General features: G+C 40.9%; 2 protein-coding genes and 1 long non-coding RNA gene across 9 annotated transcripts in view; 2 read left to right on the forward strand and 1 right to left on the reverse strand.

Annotated features, from left to right (window-relative positions):
• LOC133507454 (globoside alpha-1,3-N-acetylgalactosaminyltransferase 1-like) lies at positions 1 to 4,516 on the forward strand. Of its 6 annotated transcripts, none has more exons than XM_061832465.1 (4): positions 1 to 110; positions 592 to 850; positions 1,434 to 1,496; positions 3,430 to 4,516. In XM_061832465.1, exons 2-4 carry the CDS (start codon positions 817 to 819, stop codon positions 4,386 to 4,388), a joined length of 1,056 nt encoding a protein of 351 aa, XP_061688449.1. In that variant the 5' UTR covers positions 1 to 110; positions 592 to 816; the 3' UTR covers positions 4,389 to 4,516. The 6 variants fall into 6 exon arrangements, with proteins under 6 accessions (XP_061688449.1, XP_061688448.1, XP_061688450.1 ...); XM_061832464.1 differs by lacking the exon at positions 1 to 110 and adding an exon at positions 347 to 438 and having other exon boundaries at positions 555 to 850; XM_061832466.1 differs by lacking the exon at positions 1 to 110 and adding an exon at positions 420 to 438.
• LOC133507455 (uncharacterized) lies at positions 1,519 to 9,702 on the reverse strand. 2 transcript variants are annotated; one of them, XR_009796818.1, is made up of 6 exons: positions 9,571 to 9,702; positions 8,998 to 9,083; positions 3,753 to 3,963; positions 3,557 to 3,665; positions 2,019 to 2,084; positions 1,519 to 1,880 (listed from the first exon to the last, which is right to left on the reverse strand). It is a non-coding gene; the product is annotated as an uncharacterized LOC133507455 (long non-coding RNA). The 2 variants fall into 2 exon arrangements; XR_009796817.1 differs by having other exon boundaries at positions 1,519 to 2,084.
• ell2 (elongation factor for RNA polymerase II 2) overlaps positions 9,584 to 26,305 on the forward strand; it is a 20,031-nt gene continuing 3,309 nt past the window's right edge. The window contains exons 1-11 of the mRNA XM_061832461.1: positions 9,584 to 9,829; positions 12,395 to 12,442; positions 15,317 to 15,441; positions 15,527 to 15,690; positions 19,241 to 19,500; positions 19,677 to 19,801; positions 22,304 to 22,376; positions 22,453 to 23,140; positions 24,209 to 24,272; positions 24,573 to 24,744; positions 24,840 to 24,884. Of these exons, the coding sequence (XP_061688445.1) occupies positions 9,698 to 9,829; positions 12,395 to 12,442; positions 15,317 to 15,441; positions 15,527 to 15,690; positions 19,241 to 19,500; positions 19,677 to 19,801; positions 22,304 to 22,376; positions 22,453 to 23,140; positions 24,209 to 24,272; positions 24,573 to 24,744; positions 24,840 to 24,884 (1,896 nt within the window). The 5' untranslated portion in view covers positions 9,584 to 9,697. The remainder of the gene's footprint in view (positions 9,830 to 12,394; positions 12,443 to 15,316; positions 15,442 to 15,526; positions 15,691 to 19,240; positions 19,501 to 19,676; positions 19,802 to 22,303; positions 22,377 to 22,452; positions 23,141 to 24,208; positions 24,273 to 24,572; positions 24,745 to 24,839; positions 24,885 to 26,305) is intronic.

A 26,305-nucleotide genomic window follows, 5' to 3' on the forward strand; every position in this document is an offset into this window, starting at 1 on the left:
TAAAAGTATGAAGTGTAAATCCATCCTCCCGACTGTTCGAACAATATCCAGCAATACAACTAGCTGGCATTTTGGCTGACACGAAGGAACAAAGAGCTCCCTTCCAGCAGGTAAAACTAGTACAAACACATGAGACCGCCTGAGTGGGCATCTGCTAATAACCTCACTTCCAGCTTCTTCTCTAAAACAAAATCCCTCGAAAGGATTTTCATGGCAAGAGTTGCAAAAAGCCGTATACGTCAAAATCATGTTATGTGGTGAAATAAAACTGATGGGTCCATTCTGGCTACCTTTTTTAAAAATTAAAAACATACCCCAAAAAATCATGCTTTTCACGTCAGTGGGGGTTTAAATCATGCTGAACTGTCTCAGTCTCACCACCCAGGACCACAGCAAGGCTTTTGGTGTCTCCTACCACCTAGTGGTCATACAAAATATGTAAGCAGTATTTACCACTCCAGTTAAGTCTGTGTTTTGCTCATTCTCTGTACATTCAACTTTCAAATACGTTTTGCCTCAGATGACTCTGGTTGCTTTTATTTTTTTCATTGCAGATTCCACATACATCTGGTTTCTTTGCTTTCCCCACAGAACTGGAAACTGTGAGTCTTGAAGAAATGGGGGAGGGGAAACTTAGGGAGCGATTTTGAAAAAAGAAAAAAAAAAGAACTGAGTCGACGAACGAGAGGGGGCAAAAGTTAAGGAAAATCACCAGAAAGCTGCAAGTTTTATAGAGCGTCAGGGGAACCCAGAGTGAGTATAAAGAGAGAGATATTCTGGCAACGCGTTTGTGTTTCTCCAGCAGCGGATCACAGCATGGCGCTGTTCCCATTCTGCAAGACACCCACAGGTCAGTTCAACCTGAGCCGTCACTGCCACTGCTCGGGTCTGCTCCGTCCGCTCTGCCCCACCTCCTCAGCTTCTCGCCGACTTGCTTGACCCTGCACGCGTGTTAATGCCAGACAGCACGAACACTGGAAACGTGTCAAGAAATCTAATTAGATGTTTGATTAGTTCAAGACCGTTTGCGCATTCAATCATTTGACTGCTCAGTGACTCGTCTGCATTCACTTAACTGTGCTTCGTTGGGTTCTCAGGCACCCTGCAAAAACTAAATTACATGGACTGCACTGAATGAATACCTTAAATAATGGTTTATGATGTCATACGTCACGAGACAAACATGCATACTGATTAAATCAAAAGCGGTGCATGTGCATGTGCTCCAATGGTTCTATGGTTTGATGCAGCATGCCACATTACCATGGGGAGCCATTTCTTGAGTAGTGCATTCTTTTCATTCCATTGAAGACCAGAGTGAACAACCCAGAAACTATGGCTGCTTTCATTGCACTTTGTATATCATCTGCAGGCGGCTCCTAAATAAAATGTTCCTTTTTTTTTGGGGGGGGGGGTGTTTATCCTCAAAACAGGAGCCATCAGAGTGTCCAGGCTACAGCTGGTCCTGTATTGTGTTCTACTGTCCCTTATCGTATGTAAGTGCACAGGGGAGTTTGCTGTACTAATGTTGTATGCTTATCAGAACTGCTCTAATACATCCCCGTTGTAATTCCTCAAGGGGAAATTGGACTTGGGCATCTGATCTGTTTATCACATCTGCAGTTCAGAAGTTCAGACTTTCCTTTATTGAGTTTGCGTGTTCTCTCCAAGCTCGGGTGTTTTCACTTTGTGCTCCAGGGTCCTCCCACATTCCTGAAATATGCATGCTTGGTTAATTGAATACTCTAAATTGTACATTAGTGTGGAGGGGATTGTGAATGGTTGTTCAATGTGCCCTGCGATTGCCTGGAAAGATGTCCAGGCTGTAGCCCGCCTCCCTCCCAAAGTCAGCTGAGATAGGGTCCAGCACACCTCAGATCCTAATAGGAGCAAATGTTATTGCAGATGGATGGATTTGTTTTGCGATATATTTTGTGTTGCTCACCAGAGATAAAATCACACACATGCAGGCATGCAAGGAGAAATATCAGTACGAAGGGGCATGCAAACAATGTAACCTTTCTGGTGAAGGTGGGGGATGTCTTGCTCAAAAAGTTGTCATCAAATTTGGAGCTCAACCTAACCTTTTTTGGGGGAAAAAAAAGCATTGTAAAAAAAAAAAAAAGTTCATATCATCATTGTGCATTGCTGTCTCGTGTAACAGCTTTGTCATCAACCACTAAACAGATTTGATTTTGGGGTTTAATTTGTAATCCCGGTAATGTAAAATTATGAAACGAATGTATACTGCTTTTTAGGCGGCACGGTAGTGCAGTTGTAAAGCGTTGGCCTTCCATTTCTGAGGACCGCGGTTCAAATCCCGGCCCTGCCTGTGATGAGTTTGCATTCTCCCGTGCCTGTGTGGGTTTCCTCCAGGCACCCCAGTTTCCTCCCACGTCCCAAAAACATGCAAGATTAATTGGATACTCTAAATTGCTCCTAGGTGTGATTGTGAGTGTGACTGCTGTTTGTCTCCATGTGCCCTACGATTGGCTGGGACCTGTTCAGGGTGTACCCTGCCTCCTGCCCGTTGACAGCTGGGAGAGGCTCCAACACTCCCGTGACACTTGTGAGAATTAAGTGGCTTAGAAAATGGATGGATGGATACTGCATTTTAGTGTCTTAAAAAGCAACTAAATTTTTAAGCAAGAATACATTTTCTGTGCCAGCACCACTCAAAACACAGACCCTTACTCTGAATAATATTGTTTGTGGAATAAGAATTAAACAGAGTAGGACTGACGTTGGGCAAAATCATCATCAGATGAAGACCGGAAGTGAATTGTTTCGGCTCAGGGATTGTTCGGAGCAATGGATTTACAGGTAATAATTGGATTCTGGATGAGAAGGAAAACATGCAGTAGCCATTAGAGGAGGTGTAGTGAACCACTCAAGTGTTGTATATCAACTTTATGTTCAGGAGATTGACAAAGAGAAAATCCGGATCAGCTCTTTAAGGACATAGATGGTGACCTTTATGATCATGGTTTATTATTGTGATCACTTTATTATGTCACTTTTGTATATCTAATGAATTGGAATATGTGGCCCATTGCTGCTTAATATTTACTAACTGTAAAGGTTTCTTCGTAAATAAAGTGGGGAAAAATGGACTGTTCTGTCACACTCTCCCAAATATGCACTCTCGCAAGAATGAGGAACTAAAAAAGCAGCCACCATAAGCGAGAAGATGCAAAAATGCATTTAAATGCATTTTTTAAAATACTTTGTAGCATTATGTAAACCCCAGCTGACAAAGATGATATCCACATATAAACTATAACATCTGGGTTTAGTTCTCCTTTCAGCAAAAAAAGTGCAATAATTTTTAAGTATTTGTTTGAAGAAGATAAAATGTTGAGTATGTAATGACTCAGTAATTTTTCTTCCAGATTGACGTAAGTTGTAAAACACATTTTATTTCTTTAGATTTCCTCCATGGACGTAAGACTGGTGGAAATGTGAGGTCCCCCCATCCTTACTTTCAGGCCATGGAACTGGGCATAGGAAGACAAAAGACAGATATGGAGAACAGCAATGCAGCATCACTACAAACCCCTGCGCAGACTCCTTGGGGCGTCCCTTTAGTTTGGGGCGACAACCGCAACTCTGTCAGGCGAAGAACTGAATTTGCACAGCAAGAAGTCCGGATAGGCCTGCTAACCCTAGTGGTGGGAACATATGCCCAACACGTCAGACGTTTCATCTCTTCAGCAGAAATCTACTTCATACCCAGCCAGATGGTCACTTACTACATTCTCATTGATAATCCTCGCACATTGGATCCTCCCATCAAGTTGGGGCCTGGACGGCAGCTGAAGGTGCTTCCTGTTGCGGAGTTCCCAGGCTGGGACAAGTTGGCCTATCGTCGTATGCCGCTATTGGCTGATGCCATCAAAAACCAAATTGGTAGGGAGGTTGAGTACATTTTCTGTGCTGACATTGACCAAGAGTTTATGGCTCCTGTGGAAGAAGAAATACTTGGTGACCTGGTTGCTACCTTGCACCCTGAACTCTATGGCAAGCCACGGAAGGCGCTTCCTTATGAAAACGATGAAAACTCATCAGCCTACGTTAAGGAAAATGAAGGTGACTACTACTACACCTCTGAGCTCTATGGTGGGCTGGTTCACAATGTGTACAGAATGGCTCTCGGTTGTTCTTTCCTCATTTTGAAGGACCAGGCAAATGGCATTACGGCCAGCGGCCGTGAGGAGAGCTACCTGAATCGCTACTTGATCACTCACCGGCCAACCTGTGTGCTTTCACCAGAGTACAGTTGGTGGGATTCAGGCCTGGCTATAGATGTGCCTGAGAAGAGGCTGGTCTCTTTAGGGAGGCAATGTGAGGCATTCGATGCCAAGAAAAGAGAGAAGCACCGATGTTGACCTGATGTGTTCTCATTTGTTTGAGTTCTGTATTCTCTTTTGACAGCTGCTTGAAAATACAGTGGAAATAAGGATAAGCTTGTGTTTTGTTTTGTAAAGGCATTTCTGTGAGCAAACCCAGTATTTTTACACTTTTTAAAGTGTTATATTGCAATTTCTAATAAAACCAATAAAAAGAGATATGTACAGTATATGTATGTTTTTGAAATGGGAACTATTATTGCTGTGTGACATCAGACATATCGATAAGGTAATCAATTTTGTAAACTTTTCAGGGGGAACTCCAACTTTCCCAGGTTGTAAGTCTGACCTCCAAATGTTCACTACCGCACCATATAACATTGTAAAAAAAGGAAATCACATATTTATATTGTCTTTACTGAACTCATTATTGTGAGTTGTAAGTTAACAAATGAAAAACACAACTGATTTTCAATTAGAAACTTATTTGTATGGACAGTGTCTGACTTGAATCTTACATTCAGCAAAGTAAAAAAGGGGGAAAAGAGGAATGCCCCTTTGAATAAGGATTGCGCTCTATCTAACCCTATTAATGTTAGCCTTGCAGGTACTCTTCTCCTGGCTTTGTGGCAAGCAGCGATAAGAGTCAACAGTGTCAGTGCACACTTTTCCCCTCAATGGACAATCATTAACTAGAAGCAGTGCTGTTTCAAGGTCTTTAAATACAAAGTGGGAGGCAGACGGGGGGAATAGACACGCTGCGATGCCGATCTTCCAGGCTACACGCGCTTATCAGCTGCTGTATTTTGACTGCAGCAAAAACTATTTGCTATGATGGTGTTACTGGTGAGGAATTTTTCATTAAACTATGTTCGCCCTTTTGTTGAAACTGAAGAAAAAGGCAAATGCTGTTGATAGAGAAATACATTCTCTTCTTTCTCCCCCACACACATCCATCCTATCTGCATTTGTTTCCATGTGTGTTACAGTCATAATGGGAGGGTTTAAACAGAGCAGATGGCTCCTTCTCACTGCCAAGAGAATGTGTCCTCGGGGCCAGATCGCCACGTGGAGTGAAGTTAGAGGTGAACTTCAGATCACTCTAAGAACCTGATTCCCATTTGTCACACACTGGGTGTTTTATGCCTTTCAGACTACCTGATCCATACTGAGTACACCCTTTCATGACATAATGCAAAGCAGTTTAAAGAATTATTGATTTAATCCATGTCGTGTGCTTTTCCTGTGCTCAAAGAACCAATTGGCAGTAGCTTATGACACAATGCAGAGTGAGGCTATTTGACACAAATCATGATTGCAAATACACTTCATTCATTCAAGACAAAAACGGAAAGGCGCGCATATAAATAACTAGGCTTGACTGAAATAAATGGAGCAAACAATAAAAAGATAAATTTGTGCATATAGTTAATAAGTCTCCCTCACAGTTCTGAGGTTTTGTGTTCAAATCTTGTCTAAGACCTTTCTGTGTGGCATTTGTGCTTGCGTGGGTTGTCTATGAGCACTCCAGATTCCTGGCACAATCAAAAATATAGATGTTGGAGTCAGTTAACGGTGTTAATGGACTGTGGTTATTTTTGTATATGTTCCCCGCATTTCACTGGTAACCAGTCCAAGATATACCTTTTCAACTGAGGTCAGCTGGTAGATAGGATCCAGCTGAATGGATATGAAATACTGAAAAAGAATGTATGAATGAGTTCAGTGTTACATTACAAAAGATGACTATCCATCCAAATTCAGGGTCAGGATTTGAACCCTTGTCCTGAGAACTGTGAGGCCATCGCTCTAAGAAGGTGCGCCACCAGGGCTCCTAGAAAGATGAATAATTTAATCTAAATAAAAAGAATAAAATAAAAAGAAAACCCTATCTGTACATTTCCAAATACATAACAAATGCCTGCCCAAATCTAGAGCCACACTGGACACGAAGTCTACACACCCCTACACACCAGGCTTTTTGTGATGTAAAAAATAAAATCCAAACTTATTTTAGCACACATATGACATTTAACCTGACCAACTCACTTGATTTTTAAAAAATATATAGTTTCGACAGTGGAAATAAAATTAATGCGCTTTCACAACAGTGCACACCCTCATAAACCTGAGAATCACATTAAAACTTCAGTGATGTTTTTTAGGAGTCAGCAGAGACCTCACACTACTTTAAGTGCCTCCCGATTAACCCAAACAAGGTTTAGTGGTTCTAGTTGGCTTTTCCTGACATTTGCTTTGCTTGATAACTGAAGTTTGAAGGTTTTGTAATCACACTGAACACTATTTCGAAGGGTTCATAGCTCCTTCCAACTTCTCTCATGCCACAGTACCAGCTGAAGAAAAACAGTGCCAATGCATGATGCTGTCACCACTACGGTACAATGTCGGTACAGCGTTGTTTTGGTAACGAGCAACATCGTGTTTGTGGCAAACTTACCTATAGGAGTTATGACCAAAAAGTTCAACTTTGGTTTCACCAGACCATAACACATTTTCCCACGTGTTTATGGGGGATTTTGTTACACAAAACCTTTGGGCTTCTAAGCAAAAAAAAAAAAAAAGTTCAAAAGCATGCTACAACAGCTAAACTTTATTTGGGGCTAATAAGAGGCACTTAATATGGTGGCAGGTGTGTGCTGACAATCATATAAGTTTGGATTGTCTTGGTTAATTTTTAAGTCACATCCCAGCTATAGGAAGCCATCAACACTTGTACAACCACATTATTACCGGTGTTTATTTGAACTTCCCCTCTTGATAAGCTTAAAAAAACATTCTATTGAGTTAAACAGGTTATATAATCATTCACGTGAATTAAAAAAAAAATAACTGGTTTATCTTGGTGTACCTTTTTTTTATTTCACAAAAAGCTTGCATTTTAACATAGGTGTTTAGTTTAGTTTTTTTTTTTTTTTAATCCATTGTAACCAAAAACATGTGCCTGACACAGTTGCAGGAGCTGAAATCACACACCTACTATGGAAACAAGGATCAAAACATTGAGTCTTCCCTTTGAATCCTGGAATTATGACGATGTGAATATTTTACCCTACAGTTTCTGAGAACTCCTTGTTGGATTTTCTTGTCTTTCTTACTGCTTTTAAGGAAGGTTCAGCTTATTGTTTACCTTCCCGACTGGTTCACACTCACAGCACTTCTAGCAGTCGCAAAGGTTCGAGCAGGCAACAGTTTTTCAAAAAAGATCTACCATAGTAAGTTGTAATTAGCTGGTGATGAGAGAAATTATCTGAACAGTAATTATCAATCTAGTTAAAATTGCACTGCATGATACTGAGTGGTGTTTCTTTTATTTGGGTTACTATTTTAAATACACCACAAGAACAAAACTTTATTTAAACAAAAACTGAGCATTGCAGCCTTTATAAATGAAAATTGATACACCACTTTTATTTACTCTTAATAGATTATGCAGGTGAACCTAATATTGTTCGTGATAAGTATTGTATATAACTTTTTGTTTAAAAAACAAATTCCGTTAAGGAGAAAATATACAATATATTATTCTTGTACTTTGAACAGAAAATGTAATGTGAAAACTAGTCAAGTATTTATATTTAGGGAATATGTATTTTCGTTCCTTCACACAGTAAGCGTTGACAAAAGATGAGTGTTTACCTAGAGCAACCACCAGTGTTCATTATTAGAGAAGTTTGTCCATTCGCATTTTTGTATACAAATACACATTTTACATGAAAGCTAAGGACTTGCACTGATGCATATTTCAAAAGAAAGACCAATGGCTTCTTAGTTCTGTTTGAATAGCAACACTGAAAAATCTGCTTGTGCTGAGCCAGGGTAAGTTTGCATTATGAATCATAAAATCCTGACATACAGAGCTTTTGAACAAATACTTGAGCTACATTTGAAACCAAAGGACTCACTCTTTGTTAAATGCTCAACATCACAGCGAAATTACCAATACCCTTTCTCTTCTTCATGCTTAACCTTAAACAGAGTCATTTTAACTTCTGCTGTACTGCTAAGCTTCTATCAGGTGACACCTCGGGCTTCTGTAAATATAAACACTTTAAAATCAATGAGACCAATTTAATGGTTTGCAAAGCAGGCAACCTCTGAGACAAAACAAAAGACCCCTGGAATTAAACATTTCAAATTAGGACGTATTCACGTCAGTTTAGTGGATGCTTGATGAAGGATTTGCTGAAGTGAATAAAGTGATACAGTACGAGATTTGTGCACATTAGCAGTGTTTAAATTGGTTTCATTAATTAATTGTTTACTCTGTAAGATTTTGCCATTCAATAAGACTATACAATCAACACATTTACAAACTACTAACATTGCAACACTGGCTTTAAGAACAGTGTGCAGGTCTAAATCTTCAAATACCACAGGGAGTGTGATTGGGTTACACTGTAGGTATGAGTCCATGTAAGTGAAATCCTTTGAGTGATGGAAATAAACGTGTGTGTGTGTGTGTGTGTGTTACTAGTTTTGGGTTGGGTGGGGTGAAGATCCATGTTAATCTGTTGGATTCTCAGAGGTCTTTCCACACCCTGCCTGAAGCTATGACACACCAAAACATGCTCCCCTAATCTCTCGCATTGGGGGGCTGCTACTAGCAGATAATGAAGTTGCAACTCACTTGCCTGGGAGCGGTCTGGTGCCCATTGTGCATACCTCATATTATGACATGTCACTAATGGAAAGCACATCATCATATCGCATCATCTGTGAAGCATAGTGGGTGTACAAATATCACATCAAATTAGTCCAACTAATGCTTGACTTGTTATACAGTATAGTGAAAACAAAATCCAATATAGTGCATATTTCAATGGCAGGGTATTTCAATAATTGCTCTTTTTTACAAAGGCTGCTAGACAAATAGCAGTCTGGCCTATTGAGTGCAGAGGCTACAATGAAGCAGCCCCAATAGGCTATAAACAGTTCTGCCATGTCAGCAAAACACTGCAGGCAGAGCCAGGTTTACCAAGATGTACTGTATGTATATTTTGGAATGAATGTATACACTGGTACTGGACATGGAAATGATTTCGTTTCCATTTCAATCTATTTGAAATAGGCTCCAAAGACAGGTGACCTATCACACATACAGTAAATGACGGTTTTGTTCACCAAGTGCTCACATTAATAATACAGAACAGAATCGGGAAAAGCACAAGCGCTAGTCTGGCTGCAAGAGCGAAGAACTAACCAATCGAGAGGAGCCAGGCCTGTGAGGAGCTATTGTAGTCCCTCCCCGGGCCGCTAAGGGCTGAGAGGGGAGCCGGTGCTGCTGAAAGCTGGTGCCTCAGAGGGACGATGGTGGAGGGCTGGTAAACATGGCGGCGCTCTCCGAGGATGGGAGGTACGGATTAAACTGTGGCCAACACAGCGCAGACAGAGTCACCGTTCTGCACGTCAAATTGACCGAGACAGCACTGAGAGCTATTGAGAGTTACCAAAATTGTACGGTGAGTAGAGTCTCCGCTTCGACTGAAAATGGCACTGAAATGACACTTAGCTGGGAAGCCCAACTGCCACGCATTGCTAAAGCTTACGTTAGCTCACTTGCTGGCAACCAGGAAAAAAACGCTCCAAATTCGACATTTTTGGGCGACTGTCGATAAATTAAATAGCAGGGGACGAGGATTCGGGCTTTATACGTTTGTGCCGAATGCGTTTTATGAACTGACAAACGTTGCATAACCGAGTAAATCTGTTGTAAACGATGACATTCCGAAAAACTTTCGATAGCAGTCTGTTAGTGAGACGTTTTACTGCTGTGTGCTCCATTTTCTCATAATGTGCCTTTATTAGCTTAGAAAAGGTAGAATGTCATTAACACAAGGGCGTCACCATTAAACGTCGCTTGAAAAGAAGACTACCCGTTCATTTAGTTTACTTATTGGTGTGCAGAGGTTAAAATATGTCGATTAATTAAGGTAAAATGTAAATTACTGCTCTTTCAATCATGACTGTGTCAAACCAGTTTTTCGTAGGGGCCAAAGTTTTAACCGAACACTATGTTTATATAGTTAAGATTAAAAAAAAAAAAGCGTAATAAACTGGAGAGCCAAGCTGCTCATTGCCAACATATCCACCATATTTTTTTCAAATAGTACAATCTGACAAGCTACCATTTATTATTATTTTTTTTGGGGGGGAAGATTACGAACATGTATGAGCAAGTGCTGCTGGTGTTTACTTGGAAAACTGTTTCATTTTGCTGTGTGTGCTGAGTCATTGAAATTCCTTTGCATGTCAGGAGAATACTAATATTTGTATGTTACCATTAGCTCTCCACCTGTCTTATTGAACATTTAGTTCACAATAAGGTGCATATTTTTAGCATGTCCGCCTCATAGTTCTCAGGACCCAGGTTCAAATCTGGCCTGACCTGTGGGGGGGTGGGGGGGGGTTTGCGTGTTTGTCCTCCCTTTGCCTGTGTGGCTTTTCTCCAGGTACTCCGGTTCCCTCCCACGTCACACAAATATGCATGGTAGGTTAATTGAATAATCTAAATTGCCTGTAGCTGTGTATCTAAATACAAATGGTTATAATGGTTGCGATTGCCTGGCATCCAGTTCAGGGTGTACTCTGCCTCTCGCCCAAAGACAGCTGGGATAGACTCCAGCATGCAGGTGACCCTTCTGAGGATAAGCAGTTCTGGATATGAATGAATATTTAGCTGGTGTACTTGGTATCACCCTGGATTTTGGCAGATGTACGAGTCTGTTAATTTGGTGTGCTATTTTGGGAAAACTTGGTGTGCTATTAGGAGACTGCATAACTAGATATATTTAACTTACTAATCTTGAACCATGCACCCATGGTGTTACCTCACCAAGGTACGGGAGGTGATCTAAGCTGGAGAATCAGAGTTGTAAATGCCTGGAGTCTTCATGACCTCACATTTGCCAACAACAATTGTTACATAACACTGACACAGCCTCGTCCCCCTCACGGCCGATGGGCCCAAGGTGAGTATAGTGTTCAGAGATCTCACTAGTGATCTTTATGGCACTCATGAATGTCACACGAGACACAAGATGGATTTTGTACTCTTGGCCAAACATTGGAGGTGAAACAACTGAACATGCATTCAGATGTGAGAAAATGGCAAACAACGTCATTAAGTTGAAGGATTTCTTTTCAAGCTAAATGGATGTTGTGACGTTGGGGTGCATACTGTGTTGGAGAAGGTTGCCATCTCTTGCTGACTGAGCAGCCAAACCTGCCTGCTTTTTGTTTTTTGCCCTCTGGGCAATGTGCGTTGTAGCTGAACTAGTCTCCGTGCTGCGGAGGCTGGCTATCTTTGCCTTTCTGTGGTGATCTCAAATGTGATCAGTACTGGTTGGTGTGTTTAATATTGGGGAAAGGTGAGAGGAAGAGAGTCATTCAGTGGGTAGGGAGAATAAGTTTAAGAACCATGACAGGGATCATTCTGTCCCACTTAAAGAATTCTTTTGTCTTTACTTATCCCATTGTATGGTTTATAATAAAATGCAGATGCCACTCAAATTGGCTGACATAACCATTTTAGAAGTCTTTGCTCAGCTCTGAGAGAGCATTGGACCAATGTGTCTTTGTCCTAACCCCTACTATAATGCAGCAGTAAAGCCTCTGCATATTTGTGGCAGTCGACGCCAGTCCAATTACACATGAAAACCTACATAAAACAACAAGCTTTTCAAAAATAGCCCCTGTCAAGTCAGTACAGCTCCTTGCTTTGACACCCTAAAGCAATCGGTATCGTGGTTTATTCTCTAAAATGCAGAATATCCACAAATAAGTTTCATTGCTGTTTGGCCAGTCTACATGGTCTTCTTGGTGCAACAGGCCCCTGAGGTTCTGCTGCTGCGTCAAGATATTTTCATTCCTTCGTGTCATTCAAATCTGTTGCAGGTTTTCCTAGATTTTTACATTTGTGACAAGGGGTCCCAAATTAACCTGACTCGAAAGGCTCTGCCAACTATATTTTATATTTGTGTGATGGTGCACTGTATTAAAGTGCTTTTTTTTTCTTCATTTTGCAGAATGTATCCTCTTTGCAGCCAACAATACAATTCAAAGGAGTCCAAGGGGTAAGAATATATTGGCATTTAGAGTACATTGTATTTTGAAGTAATTTGTAGAACCAGAGACAGCACTTCTTGTAATTTATTCTCTTACCTAGTCAAGTTAATCGGGTACTTTAACTTCGTCTGTTTCTGCACTATCTATGCTATTTTAGTGGTCAGTAATTTAAGAAGTTTGTACTCATGAAGTATTCATACAGCATCTTTTTAAGAAACTTTGTGGGATGAATACCCTAAAAATTAGATCATACTTCAGATCTTCAGTAGTCTCTCAATTTCCGGAGAGATCCCGAGGTGTTAGTCTCTTCCTCCTGCATTGTCCCCTGGGCCTCCTCCCGGGGAAACGTTCCCACAAGCCTTCAACAGGAAAGTGTCCAATACCCATACTTTTGAGATACCCGAGCCACATCATCTGGTTCCACTCTATGCGGAGCAGGAGCAATTTGACTCTGAGCCTCTCTCTGATGACAATAATTCTCAACCTAGCAAAAATTAGGAGCCTGGACACCCTGCAGAGGAAACTCATTTTATTGGCTTGTAGCTGTGTTCTTGTTCTTTCTGTCATGACCCACAACTCATGAACATACTGTAGGTGAGGAAAGGAACGTAGATTGAGCAGTAAATAGAGAGCTTTGTCTTTCATCTCAGCTCCTTCACCATAATAGACCAATACACTGCAGACGCTGCACAAATTTGCCTGTCGATCTACACCGCCATTCTTCCCTCACATGACCCTGAGACATATACTTGAACTCCTCCACTAGGAACAAGAGCTCATTCCCAACGTGGAGAGGGCACTCCACCCTTATCTGATCGAGAGCCATGGTTTCAGATTCGAAGGTACTGGTTCCTGTCTCACCGGCTTCACACATGTTTGCAAATTGTTTCAGCAAGAGTTTGAGTTTGAGATTGTCGATTGATGAGGCCATCAGAATCACATCATCTGCAAAAAGCAGAGAATACTGAGTTCACCTAGCCTGATCCCCTTCAACATCTTGGATGTACCTAAAAATTCTGTCCATAAAAGCTATGAACAACAGAATGTGTGAGAAAGGGGAGTCTTGGCAGAGTCCAATCGTTACCGGAAACTACTCCCACTTACTGCCGGTAGTACAGGTACGAAACAGCCCATATCAGGGATCACCGGATACTCCCGAACCCCCCACAGGACTCCCCCAAGGAACTTGGGTCAAATGTCTTCTCAAAGTCCACAAAGCACATGTAGACTGGTTGGGCAAACTTCCATGCACTATTGTGGACCTTGATGAGAATGTAGAGCTAGTCCACTTTGCCTTATCCAGGACTAAAACCACAATTCTCCTCCTGAATCTGAGCTTTAACTTTCTGACAGACCCTCCTCTCTAGCACCCACGAATGGACTTTACCGGGAACACTGATGCATGTGATCCTCCAGTAGTTGGACCACACCCTCAGGTCCTCCTTAAAAAGCGGAACCATCACCTCGGTCTGCCAGTCCAAAGGCACAGTCTCCTATGTCCATGCGATGTTGCAGAGACGTGTCTTTTAAACTTTCATAGAAAATGAATTAGCTCCCAAAAAACAAGATAAACAGACGTTGAAATCACTGAGCCACACAGCTAACAACTTTCAGATGTTGACATAAATCATCTGCACCGAATACACTGTGACAATGTGAGTGGTTTTTTTTTTTTTTTTTTTTTTTTTAACATATACCAAAACACCCAAATTTGTTTTGGAGAAAGCAGCAATTGGCCTCAGTCCCCACGAGCAAATGCAATTTTGAATGAATATATATTAAATATAAAATTATTTTTTTCTTTTTTGCTAAATTAGACATTTGGCTGATATTTTAACAATAAAAATACAATTATCCTTGAAATTCACCATTCCCAATCAAAACAATACAATGTTGAGCTAACAGGAATTGAAGTGTGCATTATAACCTTTCATGATTCTAGATGGGCTCTTCCCATTTTTATTGTGAGCTCTTGATACAATGCTGAAGCATGGTAAAGTTCTCTGGCTCCTGCACTATTGGAACTGGTGAACTTAACACTTTTACGCCCACTGTTGTATAGTCAATTCTCCTCCCAGTTATTAATAACCACTTACTGCGAAAGTTTCAGTAATGTTAGGGTGTATCACAAAGTGATGAGTCATGACTGACGTTAATGGGCTTCGGCATGGATGAGTGCAACTCAGTGTGAGTACAGGCTGGCGTAACCGTGCTTCAGTATGATAGGAAAACTGGCCAAGAGTGGGTGCATCCTTAAATTCTTGACTAGGTGGAGTAACAAGAAGGGCAACAGAAACAGCCATTCAGTAACCTTTCCCAGGCAGAGTAAACATCATTTTGCGTATTTTTTCAATGTCTTCTTACAAATAAATTGCAATCCTCCATACGACACTGTATCATTCTCGAGGCACTGATTCAATCACAACTGGGCAGTCCATTTTGATCAATTCAATCCCCAGAGAATGAAATAACTTGTATGAATGAGAATAGTCATAGGCACTCAAGATCAGTGATTCTTAACCAGTCTGTCGTCTCAAGTTAGTCTGTTTTGAGAACAGTTTAGGTGTGCTGTGGGAAAAATCACTGAATTGGTCAGAAAATTATTTTTTATGAAATATAATGGATCTTTGTTCATCTGTCCATGCCAGCGCTGTTAAGTGATGGGCAGAACAAATAAATGCTCTTCAATTAGATGGCAGAAAGTACATAATTCAAGGCTGTATCCATTTTTCCGTAGCATTTTAATTTTCTAGGTGTTCTGTGAGATTTTTCAAATATAAAATATGTGCCTTGGCTCAATAAAGGTTGAAAACCACTGTTCTAGATCATGTTAGACTTTCTGATTATATATTGTGTGTTTTCGTCCGTGTGTATTCTTTCAGCGCATTAAAATACCCCGGACAGATTCTTCCGCTGATGCCACCCACAATTTTGATTTCTATCTGTCCAATGTTGGCAAAGACAACCCTCAGGGAAGCTTTGATTGCATCCGTCAGTATGTTTCCAGGTAACTGCAGAATTGACTCTTCTTGTCCAACAGCACTTTGCCAGTGGCTCGTTCCCATTTACCTTGTGTGCCTCATTGTCTCCAGCTCAGGGGCCTCTCACTTGGCATTGTTAGCGACGGTACAGGACAAGGTCACAATATGCGCGACGAATGACTCCTACCAGGTGACCCGGGAACGGATGACACAGGCTGTGGAGGATACACGTGAACGTGGGACCAAAGTCATCAAACCTGGTGGCCAGTACAGAGGTAAGGTCCTTCAGATGTCAGATTGACTCCACAGCCAATTATCTGCTCTCCACTATGTTTAAAACCGCCCCTTTTTAGGGACTGAATAGGTAAGCTGACCACCTGATGCCATTCAAAGCCCTTATGGCTCTTGACTCAGCCATTCTATCATCTCAGTCTTTTCCCGATTAACAATCAGACTGATGAGGGCCAAAGTTAAATGAAGCCATTTGTGTTTTACCGACAACACCGGCCAAATGCCACTTTTCGTTTTTATTTTTTATTTTTTTTAAAGAACTTATCCATTATAAACAAAGTATATTCTTAATGGTTCTCTCCAAGGCTTCAACCCTGTCCCAGCAAGTGTTCTGTTTACCTGATTAAAGATGAATAGATTAATTTTTATAGTCTTACTTTGCGTGTTGCTCTCGTAAACCCTAGTCATTTGACTTTGGCACAGGTAGTGCAAATAACATATTGCTCAAAGTTAATTCAGTTTCCTTTTCTATTCATATATCCAGAATTTTAACATAACAGTGAAACGTTTTTTTGTCTTGCCACTGACCCTTGTTGAGGCATTCACGTGTACATCTTACCAAAGACATTATAATCAATTAACTCAATAATTTTAACCTCTAGTTTTACTTAAAGCTTCATCCTTTGCAATTACGCACTCTTCGCTGCCATTTATAAAGAATAACTTCACCGGTATACACTAAAGAAGACATTGACGCTACAGTATGTTGCGCGTGAATCATACAATTTCCACAAAAGGCAATTTCCACTGTCAAAAAATTCTCATACCCATTACATTGTATCACTGGTTGCCATCAGTGATAGTTTTGAAAGTTTTCAAAATTCTGAGCAAAACTCGAAATAGTTGCCAGTGAGCAAAGGGACCAACATTGTGTTAACCTTTTAGAAGACATTCAACTCGTACAGAGTTTGGCTGGTTGTGCAGGTGTGATTGGCGTCGCTTTTCCTCATCACATTCTTGACATTACAGTCTCAGGCATGTTAACAGTAAACAATCATAGCCAATGAAATTAAGGTCAATCTTAATCATTTAAAGGCTGTTCCGTCGACGTGCTTTAAGATGCAGATTGACACATTGTCATCTGCACACACAGTGTAAACCTACTGTGTGTAGTAGTATGGCTGCACAATATTGGATTTTTTTTTTTAACCTATAATGTAGTTTGTATGATAGTGGTACAGGATCGGTGTTGGGAAAGTTCATTTTCTACGTTAACTGCTACAGAGTTCATAGTTCGTAAAATGAACTACTACAGTTCAGAGTTTATAATTTGGAATTTTGAACTGTGTTTACTGGTCTAAAAAGGAACTAGTGGTAGTTCCCTTAAAATATTGGAATTTAACTTCACCATGTTGCCCCCCATTCAGGCCGCACTACTAGCCAGCTACAGCTTTCACCTCAAAATCTCGAAAACATGAGGGAAACCTTGTTGCTTGGATGGTGTTATTTTTTTTAATGAGTAAATAAAACAAATACAGGACTTTTCTCAATGTCCAGACAAAAACACAAAATAAAATGACAGGAATGCTGATGAAAGGACATTTATAACTATGTGTCCCTTGCAGCTCTTAGTATATTAACAAAATAATGTATCTCTTTGCATATTTCAAAACAAATATATTCCATATTATCATAATGTGGTTGTACAGTGTTTTAATGAAAGTATTCTGATCAAATAATTGTCCTAGTAATCAATTTTTACAATCAAGAACTGCATTGCTTGCAAACACAGTCACTCTCATTTACTGTATCCCTGACTCATCTCAAACACTTCCACAGCTGCGTGTGCCTGCCTAGTTTCATTCTGAAGAGCGAAATAGGAAGTGCAGCATGTGTACAATCTTTCGATCTTTTGTGCATGTCCCAGCAGGTCCCTCTGCTGGTCACTTTTAATATAAGTTAATTCCGTCTATTACATTACAGCAGATCCGACGACATGAGTATTGTGCACTGACAACACTCTAACAACCCTCATGTGTAGGGTGTATATTTCTGTGACTGTTAGTTATGTTATATGTTGTGGTCGACAATAATGACTAATAACACGGACTGAAACACCAGGAGTGAGTTTGCCGTTTGATGGTAACAAATGCATGTGACGTTTGTATGCACAATAACAATTGTGGAATAGAAAACGAAAGCATGAAAATATTTTGTTGACGTTGTACAGGATTTGTCTTCAGTTTTCTTTGCGGGTTGAATCAAATGACTTCGAGCAGGCCTAAATAACAAAAATGACCGTGCCTACATTAATACACTAAGTGAAGCTCATTATTTACTTCCAAATTACAAACTCCAATTCCAATAAAATTGCGATGCTTTTGCCAATACCTTTCAACCTATATTCTGTCGAATAGAATGCAAAGACATTTCATTTTCAAATGGATTTTATTTATTTTTTTGTATTGTAAATACATTTTGGATTTGATGCTTGCAACACATTCCAAAAAAGCTAGCACTGGGACATGTTTACCACTGTTTTACATCGTCTTTCCTTTTAACAACACTCAAGCGTCTGGGAACTGAAGACAATAATTGTTTAAGTTGGTGAAATTCTTTCCTGTTCTTTCTTTATGTACAACTTCACTTGCTCAACAATCAGGGATCTCCATTGTCATATTTTTTGCTCCATAATGTGCTGCAACTCTTTGATGGGAGACATGGCTGCACTTGTACTTTTACTACGACACTATGCTGTTTTTCAACATATGCACAGTGTGACTTGGCTTAGTTTAGCTGCCATAAGCAGGCATGTTCCTGAAAAAGGGGTTCATTGGATGGTAGCATATGTTGTTTGAAAATCTACAGGATATGTACCTTTTCAGAGTTAACTCGGCCTTCACAGATTGCCGATGGGCACGAATAGAACTTTTAAAAATAATTTTCCAAACAGTGTTTTTTGTTTTTGTTTTTTTAAATTAGCATTCCTGAACTTTCTCATTATTTTGTTGCTCCGGTCCCAACTTTTTGGGAACGTGCTCCAGGCTTCAAATACAAAATGTGATATTTGCAAGAAAAAAAAAAATCATTTGTATATTGACTGTCTTATCTTTGTAGTGTATTGAATTGAAAATAGCTTTAAGTATTTGTAAATGTTTTTATTTACATTTTACCCAACATCCCAACTTCATTGGAATTACACTTTAAAAAACAGTTAATGCAATCTGTTAAGGTTAAACTGCTCTGGGTTTTTTGTTGGGGTGGTCATGATAGATTTGCAATAATTAGGTAAGAGAAACGGGGAAAGAAAAGGTTGATAAAATGGATTGGTGATTTATTTGGACCTTGGGATTAAACGGCTGACAGAAGATCTTTTTCTTAATTCCAGGTTTTAGGCTTGATGGAAGTTGAAAGATTTGCTGGTTTCAGTAAATAAGTTTTGGATTTTGACTATATACTTTCACAGCTACAGTAATGGAGACAAGCTAATAACCGAGAAAGGTCATCCATAACCATAAATAGCCAATGTCATACATAACATGTAGAGCAGCTTGCTACTGTTTGTGGTTAACATTAACCTCCCTCTGTCTCTAGGAAAGCAAGTACATGTCCGTAAACCAGCACTGTCCACACCTGAGGTTGTCCCGGAGCGCAAGCGATCAACACCTATCAACCCAGCCAATACTATCCGCAAGTGCCTTTCCAACAACCCTGTATCTCAGCGGCCATTTCGGGACCGTGTCGTTCACCTGTTGGCGCTAAGGCCCTACAAAAAGCTGGAAGTCCTTGGCCGTTTGCAGCGAGATGGAATAAACCACAAGGACCGCAACTCCCTGGGGACCACTCTGCAACAGGTGTTGAAAAGTGTCATGGTTTTTGAACCACTCTTTTACTTTTACCTCAGTTATTTGAACAGTATTTTGCATGCACAGATGTGTGTACACCACAGGATATGAGCAATTTAACAGTTTGCACAGTTTACAAGTCAGTCATAGCTGAACTTGAAACTGTCTCTGTCTTTTCAAAACAGGTGGCAAACCTTAACCCCAAAGACAATACATATTCACTGAAGGACTTTGTTTACCGCGATGTCCAGAGAGACTGGCCTGGCTACTCTGAAGATGAGAAGACCCAAGTGGAGCGTATCATGGCCCGGTAATTTCTTGCACATTTACACTTAAGAACAAGGACCAATTTAAACTAGTTGTAAACTGAAATCAGGCTGCACTATATTGTTTGACCATGATCGAGACATTCGATATATGTGTATTAGTCACATCACAAGGTCCTACGATGTAAAAGACAAAAGGTAACCAACATGGACTACGCACATCACTCCGCTCATCACAATTGTACTGTGAATAGTTTGAAAGATAGCCTCACATTCTCCAAATAAGAACATAAAGTCTGAAGTGACACGCCTAGCTGTAATTTACTGTAAAACTCTTATGTAAAAACAGATAATTGAATGAATGCTGTCTGCTACCGAAGTGCTAGCATAGGGTTATAAACCAGACATGCTAATAAGATTAGCGATGACGTTACGGTAAACTATACAGCACATGGAGCAGTTGAGTGTTATATAATTATCTTTGTTTATGATAACTATCATTGAGGACACTGGAAACAATGCGTCGCCTGCATTTCATGTATAGTATGCCGTGGATGAATGTTGGATGTTTTGGAGACAAGGTGAGAGAGAGCAAACTTAGATGGTTTGGACATGTTCAGAGGCGAGAGAGTCAGTATACTGGTAGAAGGGTGCTGAGGATGGAGCTGCCAGCCAAAAGAGCGAGAGGAAGACCAAAGAAAAGGTTGATGGATGTTGTGAGGAAGGACATGAGGACAGTGGGTGTTAAAGAGCAGGATTCACGAGATAGACTTAGATGGAAAAAGATGACACGCTGTGGCAACCCCTTACGGGACAAGCCGAAAGGAAAAGAAGATGCCGTGGATGAATGCAACAGATCCTACTTGGGGACGGGGAGAGAAGTGGTGAGCTACGGGTACATTGAAAAGGACAAACTTAGGGTGCCCACAGCAACATGTTTAAACTAATGTACTCAGCTATAAAATGGACTAGTGTCTTTAATTCTCTCAAAGATATGAACAACATGAAATCTTTTTACACGTGGGAGAAGTAAGGATCCCAGTGGAAGGCAATTATGGAGGTACCATTTGCAAGATGGTGCCCATGCTGCATATGCTGTGCAAACGCATGGATTTCTCAACAAATTGGACACTTGTGACCCTGACATATGCTTAAAAGCTGCAAATATTTTGTCATGTCCGTCTAATCATCTTTGAGTGAAGTTTGTGAGAAAACTGGAGGGCGTGTAATGTTACACTTTCAACAACAGACACGTCAACCAAGCAAACCATACATTTTGACGACTCATTGTATCATGTTAGAGGTGTAGTTTGCAGTTTGCAAACTGCTAGCAAGTATTAAATGTCGCCTCATTTCACTGCCTGCTCCCCCGTGAGAGTGTTTGACCAAAGCCACACCCCCACTGACATGAAACTGAGGCATGCTATAAAGTGTTGGATGAGTTCGATTTTCACTCACTGATGCGTTAAAGAGGCTACTGGCAGCTTTTCTTTTATCCTTCCTGTTAGTGCATTTGCTGCTACCTCATGAGGACGGTGGCTTTGTGTGTTCGAAACCCAGTTTTGGCTGGTTTCAGTCCACTTAGGACACTACTGTTACATACATTAAGCCTAATTTCGTCTAGAGAGCTTTACAATTCCTTCTTTTTACCTTTTCTAGCGAACTAGAGGTAAATAATCCCCCCAGGGAAATGAGTTTGTGTGGGTGCCAGCTGTGCCAACGAGGCTGCGGTGTGTGCATGGCAAATGATTTACAAAAGCTTACCCACGCCTTCTGTCACAACATTGTTTGATAAGCTGTTCTTCCTTGTGTGGGTTTTGTTTTAAAAATGGTTGAGGGAATAACATATTTGAATCATCTCATTGTCATTTGCTTTTTCTATAAGCAAATAGCTGAATAAAGGGCTTAGGGTTAGGGGTTATTTTATTTTAAGGACATTTCACAGTTCTGTAATATTAAACTACTGCGGTAATTTGCTTCTGCATTATTTTTTTCTTGTTGCAAGATATTTTTTTGTGTGCTTTTTTTCTAAATTCACAGCATGAGTACATATACTAGCATCCGCACAATGTATGCAAATAGTTGAACAGCAAAGCATGGAATCATCAGCATACAGTCATGTTTTTTGCGGAAACTATTGACCCACATGTAATTGTAGTCTAGTTACTCTGTTGGGGTAATAAATGTATTCTAAAATTTGGGCAGCCGTGGCCCAATTAAGATCATCCCCTGCCACCGTGGGGGGCCTGGGTTCAACACCTTGACCATCCTCAGGACTCACTGCTGTGGTGTCCTTGAGCAAGACACTGATACCCAGTCTAAGGGCGCCTCAACTGGTCGTGTGTGTGTGTGTGTGTGTGTGTGTGTGTGGTGTGTGTGTGTGTGTGGTGTGTGTGTGTGTGTGTGTGTGTGTGGTGTGTGTGTGTGTTCACACCTGATGGATAAAATGCAGAGTACACATGTGCGTGCATGCATGTTCATAACAATCAAGATGATTCTTTTTTTTTTTGTGTGTGTCACATGTTGACATTGTCCTTCTTCAACAGCAAACTAGGTCTTCCTACTGAGGCGCACTCCTCTAACAGCTCTCCCAAAGACAGTTTACCTTCATCCCCTCGGGTACCTTTTACATACAAACACGGTACTCAAACACACACGTACGTCCATCCTTCTAAAACATGTTTCCCTCCTGCAGAAGCGCCAGCCAGATTTTGACTTCATCGATCCTTTGGCGCCAAAGAAAGCCCGCATCTCCCACCTCAGCAATCGCGGGCCAGCCACATCTTTATCGTTGTCGTCATCATCCTCAGACCGCCGTGAGGATGATGGAAACCCCAGCGCAAAATGCTCTTCTCTCCCTTCCAATGTCATCTTGGGTCCTCCCAGCCACCTTCCAGTTCCCTCTCATCCTCCAGCACCCTCTCACCAGCAGCCTAGCCCAGCCTCCAGCTCGAATTCCCCCTGCACGCCCGAAGGATGCGGCACCCAGGACTTGCCCGTGGACCAGAGTTCCTCCTGCCGGGACACTTCACCAAGTTCCTTGTCATCTGATCGAGCCTCGCAGCAGCATTATCAGCGACCAATCCCAGTGGCCACACCAGTTGCTTCAACGAGCCCTCCACCCTGTACGTCAGTCACTGTTACCTCCACTGTGATCAGCAACTCTGCCTTGTCCACCAGTGACAACAGGAAGTTCAAGAAGAAGTCCAAAAAGCACAAAGATAAGGATCGCCAGCGGGACAAAGGGAAACAGATAGAAAGGGGCAACAACAGTACTCAAAGTGTAGTTGAGCAGGCTAAGGAGAATCGCAAATCTAAAAAAAGGCAGAATGTTGAGGACGATAGAAGAGAAGTTACCGACAAGAATGCTCACACATATGGAGGTGTGTTTCTGATTACTTTCCAAATTGAATTACATTCCATACCTTAAATGTTCATCCGTGACCTCCTTTTCCTGTGCATTCTCCACCGAGTTACATTTATTCGAAGTTCTTTACGCTATGCTTAAATGGAAAGTTTCGTTCAAAATCCTGACTTGTGGCTCAGTGCTGTCTCAGAGCATACGAATAATAACAGAATCACACTACCTTTGTGCCAATATCTGAGGTTAACATTTTATAAAGGTCTGTAAACCCCAGGCTTTTGCCAGTAAAACAACATGAAAAAAGCAAAATTATGAACATCCTCAAATTCTGCGTCAAAATAAAATTTTAGATGGATCTATACTGTATTTATATGTATATTTAAAATTGTAATTGCAACCCAAAGTACTGTATAATTGATTGCCCCTCAACCACTTTTTCATTATAAACATTTGTTAAAGGACTCTTAACATGCATTCTATTATGGATGGATGATACAAGCGTACATTTTTTTAAAATTTAATAATTACATTAGGATGATACCAAGATGTACCGCCGAATATACTCATGTGTCCCAAATATTTTGTCATGAACAACTCTGCTTCATATAAATTGGATCCACACACTGAAATAGTCATTCTCGTGTCCTCCACAGTCCAAATCTCTCAAGTGAATTTAATTAAAGATAAATAATGAGATCCTCATAAACGAGACCAGCTTGAGGTCAGCCCAGGTAAACTGAGCTATTGATGTGGTTGTGAGAGTGCCAGTGTGGATCAGAAACACGGTCGTACTAGAGTTTGGAAAGTGAAACCATTCTAATGGTTAGCCACCTGAGTCTTTTTTTTGTTGTTGTTGTTGTTTTTTTCTTAATACTAATTCATTAGGAAGTTGGATCATTTAGTAAAGTATAATCATTGCTCACATTTATGATGACAACCAAAGACTTTTATGCCAACAAGTCAAGTGTAAAGTAATAAAACGTGCTTTTCTCTCCTACTACTACAAAGAGTCCAGGCCAGTATTGTAACAAAACGGGTGTGAAGTAGTACACGTTCAAGACATTAACAGTGTGTGCTTCCCTCTCAGATTACTCAGAAAAGAAGACTCCTACTGTATTCACATCCACAATCGAGGCGCCTGACTATGAAACGTAAGTTCCCTGACAGAAAATGGTCCATTCAGATGAAAGCAGCATGCATGTTTTAAGGACTAAATGGAAAGATGGAGCCTTAAGTTCCATTTCTTCTTTCAGCACCAGGCTACCACTAATTCAAGGTGTCTGGACTCAGTCTCCACCAATCTCTCGAATATTTAGGAGGAGGAGAAATCTTGCCACGTTTAATTCCACATTACTTTACATATACACATAGTTCTCCCGTGCAATTCGAATCCCTGCCTTCAAGTGAAACACAGAAACTATGACAGCAGCCCATCTTATTGGGGGTTTTAGGAAGTACACAGCACTGGTGTCAACAGACCAGAGGCAGCACTACAAGAACGACTTCAACGCTGAGTACGACGAATACCGTCTGCTGCACGCCCGTGTGGAGAACATAACACGCCGCTTCACGCAGCTGGATTCACAGTGCCGGAAGCTGGCACCAGGCACCAAAGAGTATCAGGTGATCTTTTTGTGAAATACTACTGGTTGATGTACACAGAATCATACAACTAGCTCACGTGAGTGCTCATGGTTGCTTTTTATTGCATTTTCTAGAAGGTGCAAGAGGAAGTCTTGAAAGAGTACAAAAAGATGAAACAAGTAAGCCGCCACGTTGTAACTTCTCTCAGTCATATTTTTCATCACCTTCCGTTCTTTCAATATAATTTTCCACTGAAAACAAAAAAGCTCCTCACCACCACGAGACTCCTCTTTTTCTTTCTAACACTTAGCATACGGCTCCACCAGCCGAAGTACGTAAAATCTCTCAGCTATATTAGAAATGTATGGCGTCTTACCGGCTGCTAATTAAATTTTCTAAACGTACTGGCTGCGCATTATTAAAGATGTTCCCGCATTATTGCAGGATGGTGTCTTTATATTCTAGGAAGCACACATTCTGAGAACTTTAACTATAATGTACATTGAGCATGTGACACTATTTGTTGTAGGTGCAACTTTTACTATTTAGCATTATGTGTACTGCTGCACATTATTTAAATTCTTGGCAGTTGTTGTTATCCATGCATCCATCCATTTTCTTTTCTGCTTATCCTCACGAGGGTTGCGGGGAGTGCTGGAGTCTATTCCAGCTGTCAACGGGAAAGAGGGGGGGGTCACCCTGAACTGGTTGCCAGCCAATTACAGGGCACATGGAGACAAACAGCCGCACTCACAATAATGCCTAGGGGCAATTTTAGAGTGTCCAATTAATGTTGCAAGTTTCTGGGATGTGGGAGGAAACCGGCGTGCCCGGAGGAAACCCACGCTGGCACGGGGAGAACATGCAATCTCCACATAGGTGGGGCCGGGATCAAACCCGGGACCTCAGAACTGTGAGGCCAACACTTTACCAGCTGCGCCACCATGCTGCCTGTTGTTGTTATTGTTGGGGGGGTTGTACACATTTATACCTAAAGGAAAGCTCCGGTCATTGCTTACCTCGACGAAATGGCGATTATCTTGTTAATCCAGTATAAATGTAAGCATATTCAGAAAAATTCTAGTAAAAAAATTGCAAATAAATAGCGCACCAGGGCGCTTATATTTATTATTAAATGCGCTTTTATCCAAGTAATCACATTTGTGTATGATCAGCGACATTTTGACTATTCTTACCAGATCACATTACTGAAAAAAAAAAACAGGAAGTGATGTATCATGTGCATAAACAAAGGCTTGGTTACAGATCAGTTCCTACGCAATCACAGGGCTGATTTCTCAGATGTATCCTCATCTGATGAAGAAATAGCAGCATCGGTTGATCGGGAAGACGGAGGAAGGCCTTATATTGTGGGAAAGGTTGTTCCAGCCAACAGGGTGGGTGGGGTCCAACTGATAATGAAGTGATCTTTTTGGCTTGGTGGAAGTCAGGAGTGTTGACATGATCATAGTGAAGGCATAAAAAAAATTCAGTATTGAGCAACTTATTTGTGTGTGATATGTTGAACCAGTTTAGATGCATAACTTGCCCTACGTCACTTTGTACTTCAACTACTACTATTACATGCAAAACTAGCATC

This window comes from Syngnathoides biaculeatus, chromosome 10, assembly GCF_019802595.1.
Source record: "Syngnathoides biaculeatus isolate LvHL_M chromosome 10, ASM1980259v1, whole genome shotgun sequence".
Taxonomy (NCBI): domain Eukaryota; kingdom Metazoa; phylum Chordata; class Actinopteri; order Syngnathiformes; family Syngnathidae; genus Syngnathoides; species Syngnathoides biaculeatus.